Consider the following 21,875-nt stretch of genomic DNA (forward strand, 5'->3'; position numbering starts at 1 on the left):
GCGAGGCCCGGTGGAGGAAGTCTGTGGAACTGGGAGGGTGTCGTTAGGTTTTGTGATTGTGTGCGATTGAGCATGTGGGCTCGGGGATGTGTTTACTTGGGGGAGTGGGGGGCAAGTGTGAATCTGTGTGTTTATAAGCCAGTGTGTGAGTGCACATTGGTATGTATAAATGTGTCTGGGAGTGCGTGTGAATCTGTGTTTACTTGTGAGTGTGTGTGAACATGAATGCACGTATCTGGGCATGAAGTTGGGATGTGAGGATGCCTGTACGTGTATTTGTGAATAGATAAAGATGAGTGTTTCTTTGTGACTGTATGTGACAATATATATTTCTTTATGTGTGATGTCCGCCTATAAATATAGGATGGTGTGCATTTGTGTGTGTCATCGTCTGTAAAAAAAAATGTAAAGGGAATGTGTGTATGATGTTGGAGTTCACTAGCTGGCAGCCCCCAGAGCAGGGGCACCAGGAAAAAGAGCAGACCCCAGCACAGAAAGAAACAGGCCAGCATCAGACGTTACAGGAGAGGGGTGCATGGCTAACCCTGACCCCCTCCCTGCCTTAGGGAGACACAGAAAATAGAGCATCCGTTTGTTTTTAAATTGTGTTTTATTTCTCCATTCTTCAGATACACATGGAATGTAAAGAGGATCACAGCGCTGGCGGGAGCAAGGAGCTTGGGGCAGGGCAGGTGCACAGAGGACAATGGAGCTAGTCAGTAGGTCCTTGGGGCTCCCTAAGGCCCCATCAGTGCCTCTACTGGGAAGGTGGGCTCATGAGAGCGGGGGAACATCACGTTAGTCCAGACCCACAGACCACAAAAGACAGCCTCAACGAAGGGGGCTTACAAAACAGCAACATTTTACAAAGACCTTACAATAGCGACATAGAAAAGGGGAGGCAAATTCCAGAAAGCTATAGAACAGGTAGATGACGTCCTTCCCATACTGTACAAAACAGAGCCGGCGGACTTTTCTATAGGTAGTTTTTGTTTTCAGTGTTAAGAAACCGAAATTTCACCTTCTCTCCTAAAAAAATCTTAACGGTTTTCCATTTAAATAGGGTTTCCTCCCCTATTTGATCTGAATTTCCTGGTTCAGTTCCCAAAGCTGGGCTTCTCCCTCTCTCCCTTCCTCATCTCTCTCTTCCTCTACCCCATCTCCATCCCTCACTCTTCCTCGTCCTCCTCAGCCTCAGCCTTGTCCTGTTCAGGGGCTCCGGGGCCCGCCGTCTTGTTCTCCTTTTTCCACTTCATGCGGCGGTTCTGGAACCAGATCTTGATCTGTCTTTCCGTGAGACAGAGCGCGTGCGCGATCTCGATGCGCCTCCGCCGAGTCAGGTAGCGGTTGTAGTGGAACTCCTTCTCCAGCTCCAGGGTCTGGTAGCGGGTGTAGGTCTGGCGGCCTCGCTTGCGGTCGGCCCCTGCGCACAGCGTTTAGAGAAAAATCAGTGCGTGTGGGGGGAAAAGCCAGGAGAGTGCCCATCTCCCTCTTAGACCTAGGGTGTGATTTGGAGTCAGTGGTTGGAAGAGCCCATTTTTCCATTAAACCAAATTTTCACTTTCCATACCCCAGCCGATGCACACCCTCTTCCTTGGTGTGCAGACATTTCTACAGGCCTTCGCAGGCAAATATTCCCATTTTCCAGCCAAGAAGTCTTCCAGCCCAGGGCCTCTGAACCCAACGTCTAAACTGCTGCCCGTTAAAGGCCCAGCGCCTAAGGGGTGTATGTGGGATGAAGGGACCTTAATCTTTCCACCACCCTCAGGACTAGAGGCCTCAAGCCCTTGGGGGCTGGCTCTGATGGTCTTTGGGGTAGGGGGCAATGGAAACCACGTGAGTGACCCTGATATAAAGCAGTAGGCCTGGCCTGAGTGCTTTTCCCAAAAGGAAAAGGAGACAAAGGACCCTCCTATGTCCAGTCCTTCCCCTCCTTCCCCACCCCCCCCCCCTTGTGGAATGAGGAGTTGGTGAGAATTTACAGATTTCCTTGGAGCCTGGGGTTGGTCTCAGAGCAGTTGCCCTCTGATGACTGTTTTCCGGTGAGGGGCAGAGGCTCGTACAGGGACAGGCTGTCTGCCTGCCCACCTGCCCCACAGCCTAGCTCTCCACAGCAATCTCTGGGCCTTCAGGGAAGCACAGGGGAGAGTACACACAGCAGCCTGGGGTGGGGGTAGAACATAAAGTATTTGGATGGTGGGGGCTGAGGGGCAGAGGAGAGCTTCCCAGGTTAGGCCCCAAACCCTGAGGCGGCTTGGGGGAGGTGGAACTGGGGGAGGTGCTGGTGCCAGCCCTCCGGGGAAGAAGCTGGTGGGAGGAGAGACTGGGGGGCCCTCATTTCAAGTCAGATAAAAGCCAAGCTGAAATGTTTACGAGCAGAAAAATTGGGACTTTGATAAATCAGCTGGAAAGGCAGTTGAATTACGGAGCAGGTAATGGGGAGCGTGACCACCAATACTGATGGCGTAGGAGCTGGTCTTCTCCTGGCCCTCAACCCTGGCTGGATGGGGAGCGTCTGACCACACGTCTTGGGCCTTCTGGACCTTGGGGTTGACCGCTGAGTCCAGGGCAGCACTAGGAAGGATGTCTGGGAAAGGCTTGTCAGGGAACTCCATGGAGCACCTGGACTCTTGGGGTTCCTACAGCAGCTGGCTTAGTGGCCTGTATTTTCTAACTCTTGATTTGGCTCTGTAAAGTCCCAGTGCCTCCCTCCAAGAGGACCGGCACCCTTCTGGAATAATACCTGCGGACCTGTTGGCCAGTTCTCCGGGGGGGGGGCGGGTTGGGAGCCCTAGGGAGGGCACCTGAGTAAGCCCCTTGTACTCCCATGAGGCCTCTGCCCCTTCCTCTCTTTCTCCTGCCTCCCCCTTCCCAAGTTCACTGTGGGGTCAGGAGCCCCATCTCTCTTGCCCTCAGCCTGCCCCCTCTCTCCACCTGCCTCTCTGGCTCTGTGTCCCAGGCTGGATCCTAATCTCTCACACCCCTTCCTCCCGCCAGCCCTCTAGAGCCCACCTCTAATTGTCCAGAAGGGAATAATGGGGGAGCAGGGTTGGCTGGGAAGGAAGGGGGAGGGGAGAAGTGCTCATCGCTGCAGCCCCCTCCCTTAGACCTTATCCAAGCTGAGACTGGGGGACACACCCAGAGCTGAGATCCCCAGCGGGGGTAAGGGGGGCGGGGAGGGGGGAGAACCCTAATGGCTATTCTCTGCAAACCCTAGCCTTCCTCCGCAAGACAAACGGCCTCTGCTCCGGCCTTTGCGGGCGCGGCTGATAAATATTTAAAGCTAAAAGGCTGAGAGGAAGGGTGGGGGGCGAGCTGGGGGAGCCGAGCGCTGTGCTGTTGGCGGGGAGAGAGCCGCCGGGAAGCAGAGCGAGCCTGAGAGCACCAAGCCAAACTGGGGTGGAGGCGGCGCGCCGGGTCGCGGCCAAGGGGGTGCCGCGTCCCCAGGGCCCACCTCCTGCCGGGGGAGCGCTGTGGACGCGGAAAGGGGCGCTTGGCCGGGAAGGGGGCGCCAGCCGGGGGATGTGCCCAGGCCACTGCGGCTCGGGCCGGCTCGGTGCGTGGCGTTACCTGAGCTTCGCATCCAGGGGTAGATCCGGAAGTTACTCTCTGCCGCCAAGTCCGAGTCCCTCTGCTCCTTGGCGCCCGCCGCCTTGGCGGGTTCGCCGGGACACACCCCGGAGAGGTTCTGCTCAAAGGGCGCGCAGTGCATGTTGAAGGAACCCGGCTCGAGCCCGTAGCCGGCCGCGTAGACGCCGGCTGCACTCTGGCCCGCCATGCCCCCCCCGCCGGGGTACAAGCCCTGCATCGAGGCGGCAAAGGAGGCGCTCGACCCCGCTCCATAGCCCGGGCGCTGGGGGTTGGAAGCAAACGCGCAAGAAGTTTGTTCGGGGAAGGCTCCGGTGGCGAAAACCGAACTTGCGGCTGGATATTTAGAAAATAAAGCGTTCGCATAATACAATGAACTCATAATTTGGCCGGATGATTTGTAGGCAGGGACGTTTTAGTGTCGGTTTTACGAGATTCCTTGATATATTACAGAATTAGAGTCCAGATTTACACCAAAAAGGACCCCCTTTTTCCTCCCCGGGCCACGTGACCCCGCCCACGTGACGTCCCCTCCGCCAATGGCCGGGCCGCCTCCCCACGGCTCCGGTAATGTGGAAAAAATTGTGTGGCGTTGGATTTATAAAATATGATCAATAATGAATGGGGAAGACAAGCTCTGTGGATTGGGGCTGGGGGCTCCAGGGCCGCTGCCGACCCCCGTGGGCTGGAGGCCGCTTGCCGGCGAGATCCGGGGAGCCAGGCGTTGAGGGGCCGGGAAAATAAATAACCTCTGAGCCACCCGTGTGGCCGCCCCCCACCCTTCCTTCCCAGGCCGCGGCCCAGCGAGAAACAAATGCGGGGATTGCACGCCACGGGGCGGGTGGGTGTGGGCAAGTCAGGTCTTTATTAATCCGGACCAGGTCGGCCTGGCTGGGCCTTTGGGGGGGCTCGGCCCGGTCCGCCTGAGTGAGGAGCGCGGGGAGCCTGGCTCTCGGCGCCCCAGACCTAGGGCGGGGAAGGAGCCAGACTTCGTGGGTGTTCCTGAAGGCGCCGGATCCAGCCCACGGGTGTTGGATGCTGCGTTTTTCTGGTGGCTTAAAAAAAAAAGGTTTGAAAATTTAAAAATGTTTTTAAAAAAGGAAGGGGGGTGGGGTGGGTGGGAAGAGAAAGGAAGGGAGGAGGGCGGCCCGGTACGCGGCTCTTCTGGTTCCGGGAGGCGGATGCCTCCGTCGAGCGGCTGCCCGGCTGCCGGAGGAGCAGAGGGAGCGAAGGAAGGCAGGCGGCGAGCCAAGCCCTCGGAGCTGGGCCTGGGTGGCCAAGTCCCAGCGAGGGAGAGGCAGGCCAGAGCATCTCACCTCTCCTCCTGTTCCCCCCATCAGAGTCCGGAAAAATAAAAATATGTAAGCTTGCTCAGTAGCCCTGCACTCCTCCTCCGCCCCCTCCCCTCCACACACACACACACACACACACACACACACACACACACACACACACGAGGGCACAGAGAAACAAAGAAGGTGGCGAGGATACAGCCACCGGCCCAGGCGCATCTCTCCGGCTTGGCCAGGGCTGGGGTCTCCAGGGCCACGCAGTCTCGGAACGCAAAGGGTGGGGGTTTCTCTTGGCTCCCCTCCCTCGTCCCTCTCTCCTCCAATCACGCAGCAGCCGCCTCCCTCGCCCCCTGCGCTCCTGGGTCGAGGGACTCGCACCACCTGCCTCCAGCCCCCGCCCCCTCCTCTGCACGGCCCGGCCTGGCGGGCGCAGGAGCCCCGGGGCCCGGCTCCCCCCAGCTCTGCAAGGCGCCTGGAGCAAATGAGGAGCGAGGCCCGGCCAGTCTCGGGTTCTTGCTTGTAAACTTTATTGTAACTCTTCCGCCCTTTTCAGGCGCAGACAACAGAACAAAGTATAGAGGAACAACAAAATATATAATTAGCCCTCCCTCCCTCCCCAATAAAGCAATTCACGGATACAGGATACATTCTCTTCACAGTAAACCTAAGAACACTTTTAACAATTGCCCACAGCGCGCATGCTAACTAAAGTAACCTCTTTTGAGAAACACTTAAGACGAAATTGTCAAATCAAAGAAGTGGGGGGGAGGAAAGAGAGAAGCAAGAGAGAAAGCCAGCGAGCTAGGTAGGGCTGCGGGGACAGAGGAGGTGGGAGGAGGAAATGAGGAAGGAGGGGGGGGGCAAAGAGAGAGAGAGAAAGAGAGAGAAAGAGAGAGTGGGAGGGGAGACAGAAAGAATTACGGCGTGAATAGGCAGTTTCATGTTGTTGGGAGAACTTAGCAGAGATCGGTACCTCGGTCATTACAAGGAAGCACGTTCAAAGGAAAAGGGGACCATTGCACAAGGAGGCTTTTTACACGGGATGGGGGCGCGGGGAGGGGGGGCTCGGCCAAGCAGCAACCGCTCACCCTCGCTGGGCGAGGGAGTCCTTGCTCACAATCCTTGTCTTCCCCCCGGCCCCCTTGGAAGGGAAGGAAATCCACGGTAGCTCACACACAGAAGCTATTACGAGATACTACCACTAGCGGGGACTGGCGCGGTGGGGACGCTGCGGCGGGAGGCCGGGCTCCGGGCCCCGCTCGCGGGACCGGAGCTCTCGGGCGGGCGCGGGCGCGGGCGCGGGCGGGCGGGCGACGGCGGCGGCGCGGGCGGGGGGCCGGCGGGCGGAGGGCGGCCGCGGCCCTGGCAGTCCCAGTCGGAGCCTACTTCTTGTCGGCCTTCTGCGCGTCGCCCTCCTCCGCCGCCTCCGGGGCCCGCTCCAGCTTCTGCTTCTCCAGCTCCTCCTGCTCGCATTTGCTGCTGGGGAACTTGTCTTTGTTGTTCTCCTTTTTCCACTTCATCCTCCGGTTCTGGAACCAGATTTTGACCTGTCTCTCTGTCAGTCCCAGCGCATGCGACACCTCGATCCGCCGCTTGCGAGTCAGATAGGGATTAAATAGGAACTCCTTCTCCAGCTCCAGGGTCTGGTAGCGGCTGTAGGTCTGTCGGCCTCGCCTGCGTCCGGCGGCTGCTGGGAATGGGGGAAAGGGCGAGACGGAGGGAAGGGGCGGGTGGGGGAGGGGACAGAGACGGGGAAGGTTGGAAGATTCGTGAACCAGCCTGGGAGACCAGTATAATAAGTAAGGGCAGGGGACCTTCTACCCCGCGCGGGGGAGGGGGCGCTAGGAGGCCGCGGTCAGCTGGAGGTGGGGGGTGGGGTGGGGGGTGGGGGGGATCAGACACCACTGAATGTAAGGGAGCCAGAAAGGGGGAGCCGCCTCCCCTGGTAACAAGCACCAGAGAGTGAGGGGGGGTGGTGGTGGTTCAAATCTATTAAAAGTGCCATAAACTTTAGAAGGAAGGATGTGAAGGGTGGTGGGGGGGAAATAAGAATAAAAATGCCAGGATGGGGACGAATGGACCCACCTTGAAAAGCCCCCAGAGCCTGTGCCCCAGAAGAAAAGTTTCTTCAGGGTAATTAAACTATAAAGCAATTGAGAAGTGCAAAAGTTGAGCGCCCCCACTCCCACCACCCTCTCTCCACTACCCCCCATAAAACAGTAAAAGGGGGGAAGGAAGGGGGAGAAGAAGAAAAGTCAGGCGGGGTGAGGGGTTTATGGATTCAGGAAATGTCTCTTAGCGACCCTCCTTCAAGGGAAACAAACACACACACACAAAAAAAAAAGGAATAAGAAAAAGAGAGAGAAGGAAAGAGGAAGAAAGGGAGGAAGGAAAGAAGTGGGAGACCATCTGAAGGCAGCAGGCGCGTCTCCCAGGAGCCGGAGGGAACACCCCCGGCCTGCCCAGCCCCCTCCCCGGCCTCGGGGCCCTCTGGGCTCGCGCCCCCCGCGCCGGCCCGGCCTCGAGCTCACCTTGCGGGCGCATCCAGGGGAAGAGCTGGGTGGGCGACGGGCTCTGCTCGGAGCCCTCGGCCTCCTCGCCCAGGCCGCTGGCGGCCGCGAGCTTGCAGTCTGCGTACTGCACCAGGTCCGGGTCCTGCGCCCCGAACAGGCTCTGCCGCTGCAGCGGGTCGTAGCCGTAGAAGTTGCCGGGGTCCCCGTGGCACGCCACGGCGCACGGGTTCTGCTGGTAGGGCGCGGTGGACAGCGACGACGGCCCGTGGTAGAACTCCTGGATCTGCGACGGGTGCTGGAAGCTGCCGCCGCCGCTGGGGCCGTACACCACGGTGGGCCGGCCGCCCAGGTCCTGGGCGAAGCCGCAGTCATAATAATTGGGGCGCAGGGACTCCCCAGTTTTGTATTTGGAGAACAGTGAGTTGACGAAATAAGAGCTCATTTTATTGAATTTTGAGGCGGCGGCGGCGGCGGCGGCTGTAGTTGGGGGCTGTTGGGGAGGGGGTGGGGAGGGGGAGAGGGAGGGAGAGAGAGAGAAAAAAAACGCGGATTCGCCGGCTCCTAGTCACCCTCGCCAGGAAAGGAGAGGGGAAGGGAGGAGGGGGAAAAAGAAAAGAAAGGAAAAAGGCGAAGAAGACCGCGAGGCCGCCGCACTTTTTGTGATTTCCAGGAATAGAAAAGGACAGCGAATCCTCCAAAAGTCTAAGCTCGCATGGCAGCCGGCTCGCTCGCCCTCCCCCCACCCCCCACCCCCCAAACAAAAATATACCGCCACTTAAAGAGGTCCTCGCTTTACATTTCGAAGAAAGGATGCCAGTTCATAAACAGTTTTCGGTGATTTACTTCCCTGCAAATGAGTTGTTTCATATTTTGCACTGTCTTTTCATGATCATTTGCATCCATTAGAGACCCCGCATCCTATTGGCTTCTCCGTACTCCTCCCGGACAGAACGCAGAACGAGGGTGAGAGCGAGAGAGCTAGAGCGAGCGAGCGCCAGGGAGTGAGGAGAGCGCGAGGGGGGGGGGGAGGAGGGGAAGAAAAAAAAAAACACCCAGAGAGAGAGGGGGGGAGAGAGAGGGGGAGAGGGAGAGGGGGGGGAGAGAGAATGAATACGGATTAAATCTGTTTAACTACCTACATTAATGAGATATCTCTCCCCTCACAACAAATCAAATACCTTCGCAGACCACCCCCAAAGGCTGATGTGGGGGAGTCACGAAAAAAAAAAAAACCCTACACAACCACGCACACACAGAGACCCAACGCGCCAGACGCAGGCACGCTGTTAATTTCGTGATTTTTAACGAGGCAGTTGGAGTCTTTTTAAATGTCAGGGTCGCTTCGGAAAAATGTAAAAGAACACGGCTTAATTGCGCTGAGTTTTAAAAGGTCCGATAAATGTAATTGGTATTTTAATACAAGTTATCAAATCATACAGCTTCCTCTCCTAAACATATTTTCCAACAAACGAGGTAGTCATATTTAAAGCTTTAATGATCAATTTCCTTATTATTGATAAAGGTTTAACTGTCGTGTGAAGGGAATTGGCTGGGTAGCCGCCCCCCCCCCCCCAGAAAAACGCCTGTAAACTCTTTAACAAACTATAAAAAGCAATAAAGCCGGAGTCTGTTGTTGTTTATGCCGCAGCGCATAAAAGCTGTTAGCATTTTACGAGTTCTTTCCTCTACAGCTATAAAACTGCAGCTTCGATCGCCCCCGCTGCACGGCTGCAGCTCGGTGGGGGCGGCAAAGCCAAAATGAAAATGATTATGGGTGTGTTTTTTCGGTGCAAACGGTGGCTTTTCCGAGATTTTTTTTTTGCCTCCTTCAGCTGTGGAGAGCACCTGTCCCCACCCCCTTCTCTGGAGCCCCCAGGCCAGCACCCCCTCTGACACCTCCAGACCACTCACCTACGTTTCCCCATTCAACACACTAGCCAGGCTTTTCTTTGGAGAAGGGGTCTGGGAGGGTGTGAGGAGGGACCGGAGAGGGAGAAGAAACTTTCTGGTTAGTGGGCACGGAGCAAAGTTCCCCCTGCAACCGAGGATTCTGCAGTTTTTGCACAGCCTGGTGGGGGGGTCTGGAATGGGGAGGAGGTCTCTAGAAGACACTGGGGCCCAGCCAGGGCTTTGGGGGGCCAACTTCCTGTGATGGGAGAGGAGCCTGATGCCACCAGCAGGATGCCCCCGGTTGGGTTGTCTCACTCCTGCACGCAGGCCTGGGGACCCAGTAACCAAGCCCAGTTGCCTCCCAACCTTCCCAGCATCCTTGGGGGAGAGGGCACCGCCAAGCCTGTCAGCACATCAAAGGGAGCAAAGGGCACTGGAGCCACTGCTGGGCACCAACCAGGCCCTGGCACCAGGCCTTGATGCCACTGCCGTGCGCCCTCCTCGGCCCTAGGCCTTGGCTGCAGCGGGAGAGTATGAAGGGGGCACCTTTTAGCCTTCAGCACCCTGTGAGCCACGGTCACCGCCTGAACTGACCTTGGGGTAGAGGGGATTTGGATGTGGCAAGGCCACCGGGTCCCCCATTTTCTCTCCTCCCCCTTGGGGAGCCTTTCGTTGGGCTTGGCTTTCCCTCCAGACCTGAGGACCTGGGGCCTGAAATAAGGACGGCAGATCCGAACTGACTTGGTGCCATGCCCTTAAGCGGGTGGCCTTTGCTGGCCTGCCAGGCCTGGTGATGGTGGTGGCCAGGCTCCAGAAGGCCCTGGTCTGAGGGTCTGAACCAATGGGCTCCGGGAGGGGCTCACTGGCCAAGGGAAGGGAAGGGAAGGGAAGGGAAGAAAGAAGGAAGAGAGAGAGAGAGAGAGAGAGAGAGAGAGAGAGAGAGAGAAAGAAAAGAGACATTTTCTAGCAACAAAAGTGGAGGTTTTACAAATACATTCCATTTGTTGTTTATTCAGGAGAGTGGTTTGCTATGTATTCCGGGGATCCTATTCACCCCAACCTTTGTAAAAATCAAACCATCGCCTTTCTCAGGGGAAGTGACCACGGGGCCCCTTGGCCCTTCAAAGGTGAATCCGGAGAATGGGAGCGGGGCGACCAGGGAGAGAGAAGGGAGAAGAGGGAGGGAAAGTGTTGGATCTTCAGCCCAAGACGCAGAGGGCGGCGAGGCAGTGGAAGCGAGAGAGAGTTAAGTTGTTGCCGAAGCAACATTTTTATCAAATGCGGGGGGTGGGGGGGGGGGATTTTATGGTCACGATTTGAGGACTCACCGGTGAGGTAGAAATTCAATGACTTGTTCTAAATCATCCCTACACCGTGCCAGAAATTCCTGATGGAAGGAAAATGTTTCTGTTATAAGAAGAAAAAACACGCAACAAGAAAGAGCGAGGAGATAATTTATAAACACCCAACGGAGCGCAGATTTATTAGAGAAACCCAAGTTGAGAAACTCCGCTCGCCTCTGCGCCCCCGCTCCTGGGGGAGGAGAGGGCTGATTCTAGGAGGGGAGGGGGTCTCTTTCTCGCGCAGGTTGGTCCCAAGGAGGGGCGCGGACCGGGCTGGGTCCGGAGGAAATGGGAGATTTGGAATCGTAGAGCCTATGGGCAGACAGTGCGCGGGGCTCAGAATGAGAAACACCCGGAGCCCAGGCCTCCAGCTGCCAAACTGCGAAAGGACCCGTGCCCCCCACGTTTGCGCCCCGAGCCCGGGCCCGGGCCCGAGCTCGCACCTGGACACCACGGACCCCGGGTGACACCGAGCCGCTGCTCCGGGCCGCCGCCGGGCCGCCCCGCGCGTTTCTGAAAAACGCGCACGTTTTCCGGGCGAAACAAGGCAGCCTTCCGCGCCTCGCCGTTCCGGGGAGCCCCTGCCCCGCTCCCGGGTCGACCCGGCGCGCGCCCAGCCCAGACCCCGACACTTACAAAGGCTCTTGGAGCCTCAGCCCACGCGGAGCCCACCTCGCCGGCTATGGGCACCTCCAATCCCACCAGAGACACGAATCCATTTCCCCCAAAAACTGTCCCCCCTCACCCCCTACCCCCCACCTCCCGGGCTAGCTCACCCAGGTCCCTCTCCTGCGGATCTGGCAGCAGATTTCCCGCAGCTTCCTCTCCATCTGACCTTCTTCTGCCGCTTCTCCCCTCTCACCTGACTTGCTCACCCGCATCCGCAGACATTCCTGTTGCTCCCCTCCCCGGAAAACTCTCATTTTCCCGAACCAATTCTCTTCTATTTAGACCCATTATTCCTATTATTATTATTATTATTATTATTATTACTACCATTACTATTCCCCGTTCTATTTACGTTTGTTGCCCCACAGAACAGGAACTGGGGGAATGAGAAGCACTGAGCCCTCCTCCTGGGGGAAATGCATAAAATTGACCATTTGAGGGGGGGGAACAACATCAGTACATCTGAAATCTATAAAATGGGGGAAATGGCCATAATGAACCCTATATTTTTATTACGCACAAATTATTCATGACTTTCTGCAGCGCTCGGTTCGTAGATTCAGGGCCCACCAAAGGTGCGAAGTGCAGCCGCCCGCGCCCGCAGCCGCCGCACCGGGGATTTTCACGTGGAGCAAGGCTGCCATCTAGCGGCCATCCTGAGAAAAGGCGCCGTCGCCACCGGCTCGGCCAGTTTCTCTGCGAGCCAGCCACCCCGGCGAGAAGCGGGGAGAAACTTTCTCGTTATTGGCAGAAAAGCGGGGAGAGAAAAGGGATCGGGAATCAGGAAATGGTTCGTCGAATTGTGCAGAGAAGCTAAAAAAACAAACAAACAAAAACACAGGGTGAGGGGGTGGGGAAGGAAAAAAGAAAAGCCGCGGCTGACACCAATCCCCCATTTCAAGACCCCGAAATTCTGGTGCAGCCCGCCAAGCAGTGAGCCGTTTACAGCCCGTAAAAGGGGGAGTCGAGCACTTTTCAAACCCAACACGATTGTTTCAGATTCTGAGAAGAAACAATTGGGCTTTTTGTGGGGGGAGAGGAGGCCTGAGCGGGTGGAATGGGACTGTAACAGGATCAAGAGGCTGCCCGCGCCCAGACGTCTGGCCCCGCCGGACGTGTGTGTGTGTGTGTGTGTGTGTGTGTGTGTGTGTGTGTGTGTGTGTGTGTACGCGCAGGGGGCTTCTTTATGACGTCCGATTCTGGGGGGGGGGGGGGGGTGAAGAACAAAGACCAGAGTTCCAATTGCGTTCTCTAAAGCACTGGTGACAACAAAGTGTTTTTCTCTCTCCCTTCCCTCTTCTCCCTCTTTGCCCCTTGGGGCCCCCGGAAACCTCAAACCCGGTACTGGGCGGGGAAGGGGGGGGGCTTGGGAGCCGGTCCCCCCTCCTACCTCCCCCCCTTGCCCCCCACCCCCCGCCAGGCCCGGAGCCCAGGCCCAGCTGCGGCTCTCTCAGCTCCGGAAAGTTTCCCCTCACTGTTTGCTTTGCTGCTGTTTAGTTTCTTAACCTTCAGAAATTTATACGCTATAAACTTTTATAGCGGTCATATTCTTTTATGGCTGCGCGCACGGCATTGAATGCCTCTCCCGGCTTCTCTGTCTGGCACTCTCCGCGCTCTTCCTCCCCGAGTCTCTCGCTTTCTTTTATGGCAGCAGCTTTCCCCACCTCCGGCTCCCCGGCCTCCGCATCCTCGCCTTTGTCTGTCTTGAAAGAAGCCAGCGCCGCGGAGGACGCCAATGCCGCCCGAGCCTTCGCCCAGCGCGGTGGCCCCCTGCCCCGCGGCGCTGCTCTGGGCGGCACCCGGCCTTCCCGGCTCCCTCTCAGCCCCCGGCCGGCTCCGGGGAGACCAGGAGGAGGAGGGAGCCTAGTCTACACAAACTCTAAAGCCAGATCCATTCGATAACCCGAATGGAACCCTTGGACGAGGCGGGTGCCAGGCTCCGCCGCCGTGTGCCGGAGCTCCGTTTTCTCCTGCCTCCGGCTAGCGGTCTGATTAGCGCATCCCTTTGTTCGCTGGAGAGGGGTAGGCCCGGCTCCAGGATCCTTTCACTCCAGGATCCTTTCACTCAGGTTCAGCTTTGTCCCCACCTCTACCCCGAACCCTTAGGGTCCCTGCCGGCCGCCCCGGGCTGCGGTGGTGGCCAGGTGGGAGGCTCCGAGGGAGGCGGGTTCCCCAGCGCCAGCCCAGTACGAGCCCAGTCCCAGAGCCTGGATGCGGAGGACAGGACTGCCCCCAGAACAGCAGTCTCCAAAGGGGCGCTGGTGGGGACACCACCGTCTGAAGGGGACAGAAGGGTGCCTCTCCCAGCAGAACTTACTTCTGGGGTCTGATTGGAAAGGGAATGTTTTTCTCTCTCCTGAGACAATTCTGTTCCACATTCAATCCTCTCTCCTTGCCGGTGGGAGCTGCCTGCCCAGGTCGCCGCCTCTACCAGCCTCCACCCGCTTTATACCAAGGGAGCTGCCTTTGGCTCAAATTGGAGCCTCAAATTCCAGGAGGGGAACCAAGAGCCCTAAGGGGTTTGATCCTCCTGAATGGAAGAAAGGAGGGCTCAGCCTCCCGGAGGCCTCTCTGCCTAACCCGTTCCTCCGGCGGCTGCGGGGAACAGCAGAAGGAAGTTCCTGCCTTCCTTACGGGCATGAGACTTTTAAAGTGACCAAACCACGGTGCCATCCTCAGGCAGCTGAGAGCAGCCACGGGGCCCGGCCTTGCCCTCCCTCTCTGGCTCTGGAACTTGTGGGAGGTCCCTGGTGCAACTTGGGAGGAAGCGAGACCAGACCCCTCTCCAAACCGATCCTCTTCCCTATCCTGCCCTCCCAGCTCCCAGCTCTCCCGGGGAAGGCCCTTGCTCCGTGGAAGCAGTGGTCTTGGGCCCTTGGGTGCAGCCCGGCTCTCAGCTCCACCAGGAGCCTGCTCTGCTCGGTCTAAGGAGAAACTTCCTTTTTTCCAGGCCACCCTCGTGGAACGAGACCCTCTAGTCCTGGCCAGGTGAGAAGAGCCAGCGCAGAATAAGACACAAGAGGAGGTTTATTTTCTAGAGTGATATATATTTTTTGTTCTTTTTTTCTTTTTTTTTTTCTTCCAAAACAATCAGAGCTCTAGGCCCCTTACCCTCCCCACTCCCACCCACCACCCTCCCACATAAGAGACAACTGAAAACAGGCGACACAATCACCCCCAAAGAAATCACAAAACACAGCACAATTTCACAGCCACTGACAAAGCAAAAAAAAAAGTTCTACTGGAATGTCCCCTTGCAAGGGAGGGAGACGCAGAAGCAAGAGTCCATGGAATTGAAGGGACTGGAGAGGTGGGGGGAAGGGAAGGAGAGAGGAAGAAGCTTCGGCCTGAAGCTTAGGTGCCATCCGCCTTTTCCTTTGCACGCGGGACTGATCCCCAGAAGCGTGCGTGAAGCAGCCGTGCAGGTCGCCATCCAGGCCCGGAGCGGGTCGCAGATCGGCGCCGGACCGGTCTCTCTCTGCGCCCGGGCGGGCGGGCAGCCGCCAATTCCCGCGACTCCTCCGAGTGGGTCCGGACCTGGGCAGGACGGGGAGGCATGCGCCCCGGGCCGAGCGCGCGCGGGAGCCTTTGCTCCTCCTTGTCCGCAGCAACTTATCCCGGAAGGGCGCTCAGGAATCGATTCTCAATCAATTCTCCACGGGACTCTCCGCCCCGACTCTCCTGCCCAAGGCAGGGCTGACCTAGAGGGGTGGAGGGCGGAGGGTTTCCTACAAGGGCCGGCTTGACTCGCTGGTGCAAGGTGGATTTGGCCAACCAGAGTTGATTTCGGAGCTGGGGGGATGCGGAAGGATGCAGGGCCGGTGGAGAGCAAGAGGAGCTACAGTCTCAGACAAGCGGGACACAGATGAATGGATGGACAACATGGTCAAGGCTTACGACCCACGATTTGACCTCCTTTTGTGGGAAGGAGAGGAAAACAACATGCAGAATTAAACGTTTCCTGCAACAAAATGTGTGGAATGCCTTCATAAAACCTAAGATCCCCTCCTAAGACTACCGCTGCCTTCCCTTACCCCCTCTAGCCCACCAGTTTGGGGGCTGAGTTGATCCCCTTTGCCCTTGGGCCCGGCGGGGTAGAGTTGGGGGTTCTGTGGGGTGGCATGGTGATATTCAGCCCCTTGGGCTGCGATGCCTCATTCAGGAGCGTGTCTCTAGGCATCCTGCTCTGTGTTTGCATCAGGGGTAGAATCTGCCTGATGGTGTGCTGGCTGTTCCAACAGATTGGTGGTGCCCGGATGGTCTGCACTTGGGAGGTTACTTCCTTGGAGTGTTGGCTGTGAGCTCTCCCTGTCACTACTGTGGGCCCCAGGCTTCATGTATGAGGGCATCTGCTGGGCTGTGTGCAGCTGGAGTGTCCCCGGGTGGCATTGGGATAGGTGGAGAGGGAAACAGGCAGGCTGGAAGTGAGGGGCTGGGGCTTCCCCAAAAAACTGGGTGGGGAGGGGATTGCTAGGGGTTCAACTAGGGTCTCTCTTTCCTTGTGGCCCATTCCCTTCTTAAGAACCAACTACATCTACCTTCTAAATTAACAAAACTTTCTCCTGAGCTCTAGGGAGAAGAGGGCTGGTGAGGGCGGCAGAAAGGAGGCTCTAGATTGCGGGGAAAGGACTTTGAAGAGCAAGACTCCCTTCCCCATCCACTTGAATACATCCCAGACAGCACTGGCTTTGCAGCCACCACTTATAAATAAGCTTGAGATGGGGAGGGAGCGGGGAGGGGAGGGGGGATCTTTACTCTTTGCCCTGTTCCTTATTCATTTTCTTCATTTTCATCCGCCGGTTCTGAAACCAGATTTTGACTTGTCTCTCACTCAGATTGAGGAGTCTGGCCACCTCGTGCCTACGGTCCCTGGTGAGGTACATATTGAACAGAAACTCCTTCTCTAGCTCCAGCGTCTGGTATTTGGTGTAGGGACAGCGCTTTTTCCGGGAAGAGCGAGCGTGCAGCCAGTTAGCAGAAGGGTTGGCTGAAAGAGAAGCAGCGATAGAATCAAAGAAGGGAAGGGGGGGGGGAGTGAAGGGTTCTCCTGTTCTCCTTCCAAGAGGGCACACCCCTGGCAATCTACTCCCCATCTGGCACTGGAGAAAGGGGCACGGGGCCTTCAAGTTCCCAGAAAGGGGCCCAGCACTGGGTCAGGAGCAGCTATGGACATCTCTAGGTGGAGGTTACTTGGGTAGGAGGGAGCCAACCAGATGCCCGGCTGCCCAGCATGGCCAAAGCTTTGCCCGCCTGCGGCCTCTTTCTATCTCTTTCTACACTTGGGTCCAAACAGGTAAGGACTCAAGTCAGAGCCCAGCATGGTGACCCCCCCCCCCGCCCCCCTGCACCACCGGTCTAACTAGGGGTGGCTGATCTGAAGGTCCTGGCTCTAGGTCTGGGAGGTGAGAGGGTTGGGCTGGGGGAGAGCAGCTTCTGTTCAGCCACAGACAAGAGACCTCTTGGCCCGCCAGCCCAGTCCCAGTCCACCGTGCCTCGGTCACAAGCTCTAGTCTCTTGGCCACATGGTAGCAGGCATGTAATGTCCATGTAGATACCGCCCCCCCCATATACACACACACCACAAATATGTGTCCGCACTTAGAGATGCAAACATCCAGCACACTCCAATTCACAAGCAACCCCAATTGCAACCATATATCAGCTCCAGTCTGTGGACCAGGGAGCGCCGGGGGCTCCCAGATAACTTATGGTTGCAATCGTCTCTCCTTTTCCGCTCCTGCTCAGCTCACAGTTTGGGGAAAGCAAGTTCAGGGAAATTGGGAAGCAAGATTGCTCCAGTCCCAAGGTGGGGAGCCAGGGGTAAGGACAAGGCGGGGGTAACAGAGAGCTCTTCACAGCACACTTCACTCCAACTGGCTCCATGTGGTGAAGGGGAACAGAGAAAAGGGTAATTGAGTGGGGGGGGGGATAGAAATATTTACAGGCTTCTCTTCTCCTTACTGTCTCTCTCCCTATCCTGGAACTCAGAAAAGTTGCCAAATAAAGCAGAGCTATTAAAAATAATAGCCACCCTCTACTAGATTCCTTCTCCCCAAATAAAAAAAAAGCACGAAATATATTTTTAAAAAATAATCTGGTCCATCCTACACTAAGTACCATGTCTTACCAATTTGCAGCGCTATTTCCTTAATGTGATTGCCTGTGATAGGACCTACATTCGCATTAAATATGAAAGAGGGAAAAATGTTAATAATTGATCCTAACCAAACTGCTGCCTTGCAATAATGGGTTTTCCAGGCAGAGTTTGGGGGGCCTGGGGGTGGGGGGCTCCATTTGGGTGTGAGCAGGGAGGGTTTGGGAAGAGCCTGGTGTTACCCAAATGCCAGCTCTGGCAGGTGGGACCCCACAGGGCCCTCAGGGGAGTCGGGCCCTAGGAACACCCCAAAGGGCCTGTCTTCCACTCTGTCGGTGGGAAATCTGGCAAAGCAAGCAGAGAGTAAGCCTCTGACCCCCCACTCTCCAAAAAGAGGAAGGGGTGAGGACTGGTCCCCACCAGCCTGAGGGTTATTGGTTGGGGCCGAGTCCCCAACCTATTTGCTCTTCTCAACCTTAAAGACAAAAAAACAGGACCCTCCCTCCCACCGCCCCACCCTCGGTCAGCAGCACCTCCGGGAAATTGCCAGACTCGGTTCCCGGAGGGGGTGCTGATGGAGGAGTGGGAGGTGAAGAGAAACTGCCGTCAGAGGGTGAAGTTCTGCGCCTCTCCGTGAGCCTCTCCTCCCCCCCCCCCCCACCCTTCCTCTCCCCGGGGGTCCCTTCGGGATCTCTCCTCTTCCACTCTGGCTGTCGGTCCCGAAGTTCGGGAGCGATTCCCGACTCCCCGCCAGGCGGACAGCGCCGGCTGGGGCCAGGGAGCCCGGGGAGAGCAGCGGGAGGCCGAGGAAAAGGAAGCCGCGACCCGGGAGAGGAAGCGGGGGAGAGGAGGAGGCGGCCGGAGGGAAGGCTCCCGGGGAGGGGCCGTCGCACCCGGGGAGGGGCTCAGTGCCCGGGTCCTGGGCTTCCCCGCCCCTCCCAGCGCCGGCCGCGGACCCTGAGCCGCTCCTGCTCGAAATCTGCTGGGCTCCGTCCTCCGCCAAGCTGTTGCATCGCAAATAAAATCCTAATGAGCCCCCTCCCACTTCCCCTTGGCCCGCTTTGCCGGTGCGCGCGTGGCGCGGGGAGCTCTGCCAGCCGCGCGGGCCGGGGCCGCCGCGTGCGCTCCCTCCCCGCCCGCGCGGGCACTCCGCCTCGCGGGCTGCCGCCGGCCCCGCCAGCGCCTCCCCGGGCCCGCCGGCCCCAGCCTCCCCGCGAGCTTTCCGCCGGGCCTCCGGGCCAGTGGGGGGAGGGAGGCCGAGAGAGCAGCGAGTTGGCCCCTGCTCCCCAGTTTCCTCCCGGACTTTGCGCCGTGGGGGCGTCGCTCCTCCCGCGGCCCCGGGCTCCCCTCGGGGACACCCGGCCGGCTTCCTTCCTTCCTTCCGCCCTCGTCCCTCCGCCCCCCGCTCGCTCTCCGGCTGCGCCGCGGTTTCCCTTCACATTGTCCGCCGTTTATTGCCTCTCCCCTCCCCCTCGCCTGGCCTTCGGCCTGGGTATTTCCTCACTTTTTATAACTTACTTTGATCCGGCCTCTCTTTGTCCTCGCTTCCTTCGCAAATTTTATTGTCCCCGTAGCCGGGTCTTTGATTAGACAGGACGGCCTCCCTGCCCGCCGAAGTTTCCAAACTGTACTCGGGCGTGCCCTGTTTGAGCAGCTCCCCCGGCGCGCCCAGCAGCGGCTCCGCCTTCACCGCCGCCGGGCCCTGCCCCTGCCCCTGCCCCGCAGCCGCCTCGCCGCGCGGCGCCGGCTCCAGCCAGGTGCGGAGGTACCTGCTCTCGGCCGGCGGGACGCCCTGGGGCTGGATGTAGGGGTGGTAGACGGACGGCAGGCTCCCGGACGCGTGCGGGCTCAGGGGCGCCCAGGAGGCGCCGAACACCGGCGCTTTGGGCTGGAAGCTGCAGGAGGGGAACTCCAGGTGCTCCGAGTGGCCCGGCTGCCGGGGGCTCGCGTACTGGCCGGAAGGAAACTTGGCTGGAGGCGCGTCCTCACTCTCGTGACTTATGATCGAGTCGACATAATAGCTGCTAAGCGTCCCAGAAATGGACATTCTCAGACATTATCCGGGCGCTAGCAAGGGGGAAGGGAAGCGCTCGCGCGGCGGCGCCCAGGCAAGGGAGAGGTGGCACCCGGACCGGGGTGAGGGCTTTCGGACACGACCCCCCCGGCCCCCCACCCTCCCACCCCCACCCCCTGCTCAACTTCTCAGCCAACAAAGTACAGTGGAGCAGCCCGGCTCGGCGCTCCTTGCAAAATGATTGGTCAAAGTTTTTCCGACTGCCTGATAAAGCGTCAGCTCCGGCATAAATCAATCCGGCGAGGGGGCTGCGCTCGCGCTGTCAGCCGTCCGCACCGCATTCCATATCGAGGATGGATTGTTTTATGCTGATGCAATGTGCTACCACGTCAGGGCTCGGGCGGCCACGTAACCTCAGCGAGAGCAGCCGGCCGCCCGGTCCCCCCGCCTTTTGCAAGAAGGGGGGTGGAGTTCTCGATGGGGGGGGGGGTGGCGGGGGCGGAGGAGAGGCGGAGGGGGAGCAGCGGGCTGCCTCCGGAGGGACGCGGGCTGCGGAGCCCTCTCCCCAGGCGGGTCGGGGAGGGAGAGAGGGAGAGCAGGATGGTGGGAGGGACAGAGCCCCAGCTTGGGAGCAGCTACAAGGGCCCACGGCATAATTAACCGGGGAAGTGTTCCCTACCCCCCCCCCCCCCGCCCCAATACACACACCTTCACTCCATCCCTCGGGCCCTCCTTTCCTCTTTTCTGTCTTCTTGTCACAAGATGTTTATTAAACAACTGCGCAGCAGCCATTCATTGGAGATGGTGGGGAGAGAAGTTAGGGGTTTTAAAGAAGGGTATCCTCTTTGGAGGGGGGCTCTCTGCGACTCTTTGAGGAAGGTTACTGCCCCGGGAGTTTCTCCTGACCCCTCAGTAGCTGAGAGAGGGGAATATAAGGGGGGTGAGTGTCCCAAAATCCTGTCCTAAAATGTTAGCTGTCCTAAAATTAGAACCTGCATGAGTTTAAAGGGATTCATCGGGCCCTGGGAAGTTGAGCCTCTGGAAGAGTTGAATACACCTAGCCAAAGCGCCTTCAGACTTCTCGGACCTCTCTTTGGCCCTGGCCAGAGGGAAGTATGGGGTTGGAGGGGGGGGGGGGCACAGCCATTTCTCCTTCCCTCCACGGAATAACAGGCCAGGCCCTTAAAATTGCCCAGCTGGGGGAGCTGGATGTGACAAAGGATTAAGGGGACTTCCCTAAAGTGTCAGCGAGCAGAGGTGTGGGAAGGGGTCCAGCTACCTCCCCTGCCACCCAGGGAGGACGGAGCCTCTCAAGGCTCTCCTGTCCCCCTCCTCTCACCCCTCACTGCCGTCCAGAAAGATCTCCAAACACGAGTGTTGGGCACCAACCAGCATAGGCAGCCTGGGGGGCGGGGTGAGTCTCCCACCCACCCGCCGCCTTCTCTGGCTGGAGTTTCCAAATCCCCTGTTTTGTTGGAATCAATTCTTGGGGCCCTGAGCTGGGATTCCCTGGGGGGCCACTGGCTGGCTTCCGGCTCACCTCCCAGCCCTTGCTCTTCCCGCTTCTGCCCTGGGTGCAGTGGCCTGCGAGCTCTCAGGGAGGGCAGCCCCGGACAGAGGATTCTCCTCTCCTCCCCTCGCCCTCCTTCCTCCGGTTGGGTTTAGGGGCAGGCTGGGGCTGGTTTTCTCGGCATTCTCCAACTCTGGGCCCTGATAAAATAGGCCGCCCCCAGCCCCATTATTTTAACAAATAGGGCGATTCTACTTGGAGGTTTTATCATTTTGCCCATGGACCCCTCTGCTGTGCAGAAGGCTGCAGATCACCTCCGCGCGCACACACCCTCCCGCCAGCTTTTCTTTCCAAATGAAGTCATCTCGTGTCATTACATGTGAAATACGAGGGCAAAGCGCCATATTTCTTCACATTATGGCGATTTCAAAATGATTTTTTAAAGATCAATGCGGGCACCCAGCCGCCCCCCTCCTCTCCCACCCCAGCTCTCCGAGGGTGACAGCCAGGCATATCCGAAACCAGCAGCAGGAAGATCTGCTTTTTCCAGGGGACCCAAGTGCGGCGGAGACAAAAAAATAAAAAATAAACCCCGATGCCAATTCTTCTGAGTAGCCGCTGGGCGCTTGGGGAAGTCGAGAGAGCTACCTGGACTGGCCAGCGGGAAGCTGGGCGCAGAGGGGATGAATCACAGTTAAGGCGCAGCACCTGTTCTGAATTTGCCAGCTGTATGGGGTCCGCTGTTGGCTTCACCTGTAATAAATATGTTCTTCAGGGGGGGAGTCTCTCCTGCCATCAATACTGGTGCCATGAAGCACGGTGGGCTGCGGACATGGCTTTCTGTGGCATATAAATTAGGGCCCGAAAGGACGTTCGGACTATGGGCAGAGCCTTTATTTATTTATTTATGGAAAAGTCACAGCACGGGGCTGTTCTTAAGACTCAGGCTGTGCAGGCAGTTG

General features: G+C 58.1%; 3 protein-coding genes across 7 annotated transcripts; all 3 read right to left on the minus strand.

Annotated features, from left to right (window-relative positions):
• Positions 1-275: 275 nt before the first annotated feature.
• Positions 276-4,111, minus strand: HOXB7 (homeobox B7). Its single transcript, XM_079798822.1, has 2 exons — positions 3,571-4,111; positions 276-1,423 (listed from the first exon to the last, which is right to left on the minus strand). Exons 1-2 carry the CDS (start codon positions 3,968-3,970, stop codon positions 1,170-1,172), a joined length of 654 nt encoding a protein of 217 aa, XP_079654948.1. The 5' UTR covers positions 3,971-4,111; the 3' UTR covers positions 276-1,169.
• Positions 4,112-4,169: 58 nt separating this feature from the next.
• HOXB8 (homeobox B8) lies at positions 4,170-19,025 on the minus strand. 5 transcript variants are annotated; one of them, XM_079797473.1, is made up of 4 exons: positions 18,908-19,025; positions 10,612-10,670; positions 7,412-7,883; positions 4,170-6,570 (listed from the first exon to the last, which is right to left on the minus strand). In XM_079797473.1, the coding sequence occupies exons 3-4, from the start codon at positions 7,833-7,835 to the stop codon at positions 6,263-6,265; spliced, it is 732 nt and encodes a 243-aa protein (XP_079653599.1). In that variant the 5' UTR covers positions 7,836-7,883; positions 10,612-10,670; positions 18,908-19,025; the 3' UTR covers positions 4,170-6,262. The 5 variants fall into 5 exon arrangements, with proteins under 5 accessions (XP_079653599.1, XP_079653601.1, XP_079653600.1 ...); XM_079797475.1 differs by lacking the exon at positions 18,908-19,025 and adding an exon at positions 11,489-11,652; XM_079797474.1 differs by lacking the exon at positions 18,908-19,025 and adding an exon at positions 11,403-11,652.
• On the minus strand, positions 12,564-19,612 carry HOXB9 (homeobox B9). Its single transcript, XM_079797472.1, has 2 exons — positions 18,908-19,612; positions 12,564-16,282 (listed from the first exon to the last, which is right to left on the minus strand). The coding sequence occupies exons 1-2, from the start codon at positions 19,434-19,436 to the stop codon at positions 16,047-16,049; spliced, it is 765 nt and encodes a 254-aa protein (XP_079653598.1). The 5' UTR covers positions 19,437-19,612; the 3' UTR covers positions 12,564-16,046.
• Between the last annotated feature and the right edge of the window lie 2,263 nt (positions 19,613-21,875).

The sequence above is a fragment of the Cnephaeus nilssonii genome, assembly GCF_951640355.1.
Source record: "Cnephaeus nilssonii genome assembly, chromosome: 19".
NCBI classification, from domain to species: Eukaryota; Metazoa; Chordata; class Mammalia; order Chiroptera; family Vespertilionidae; genus Cnephaeus; species Cnephaeus nilssonii.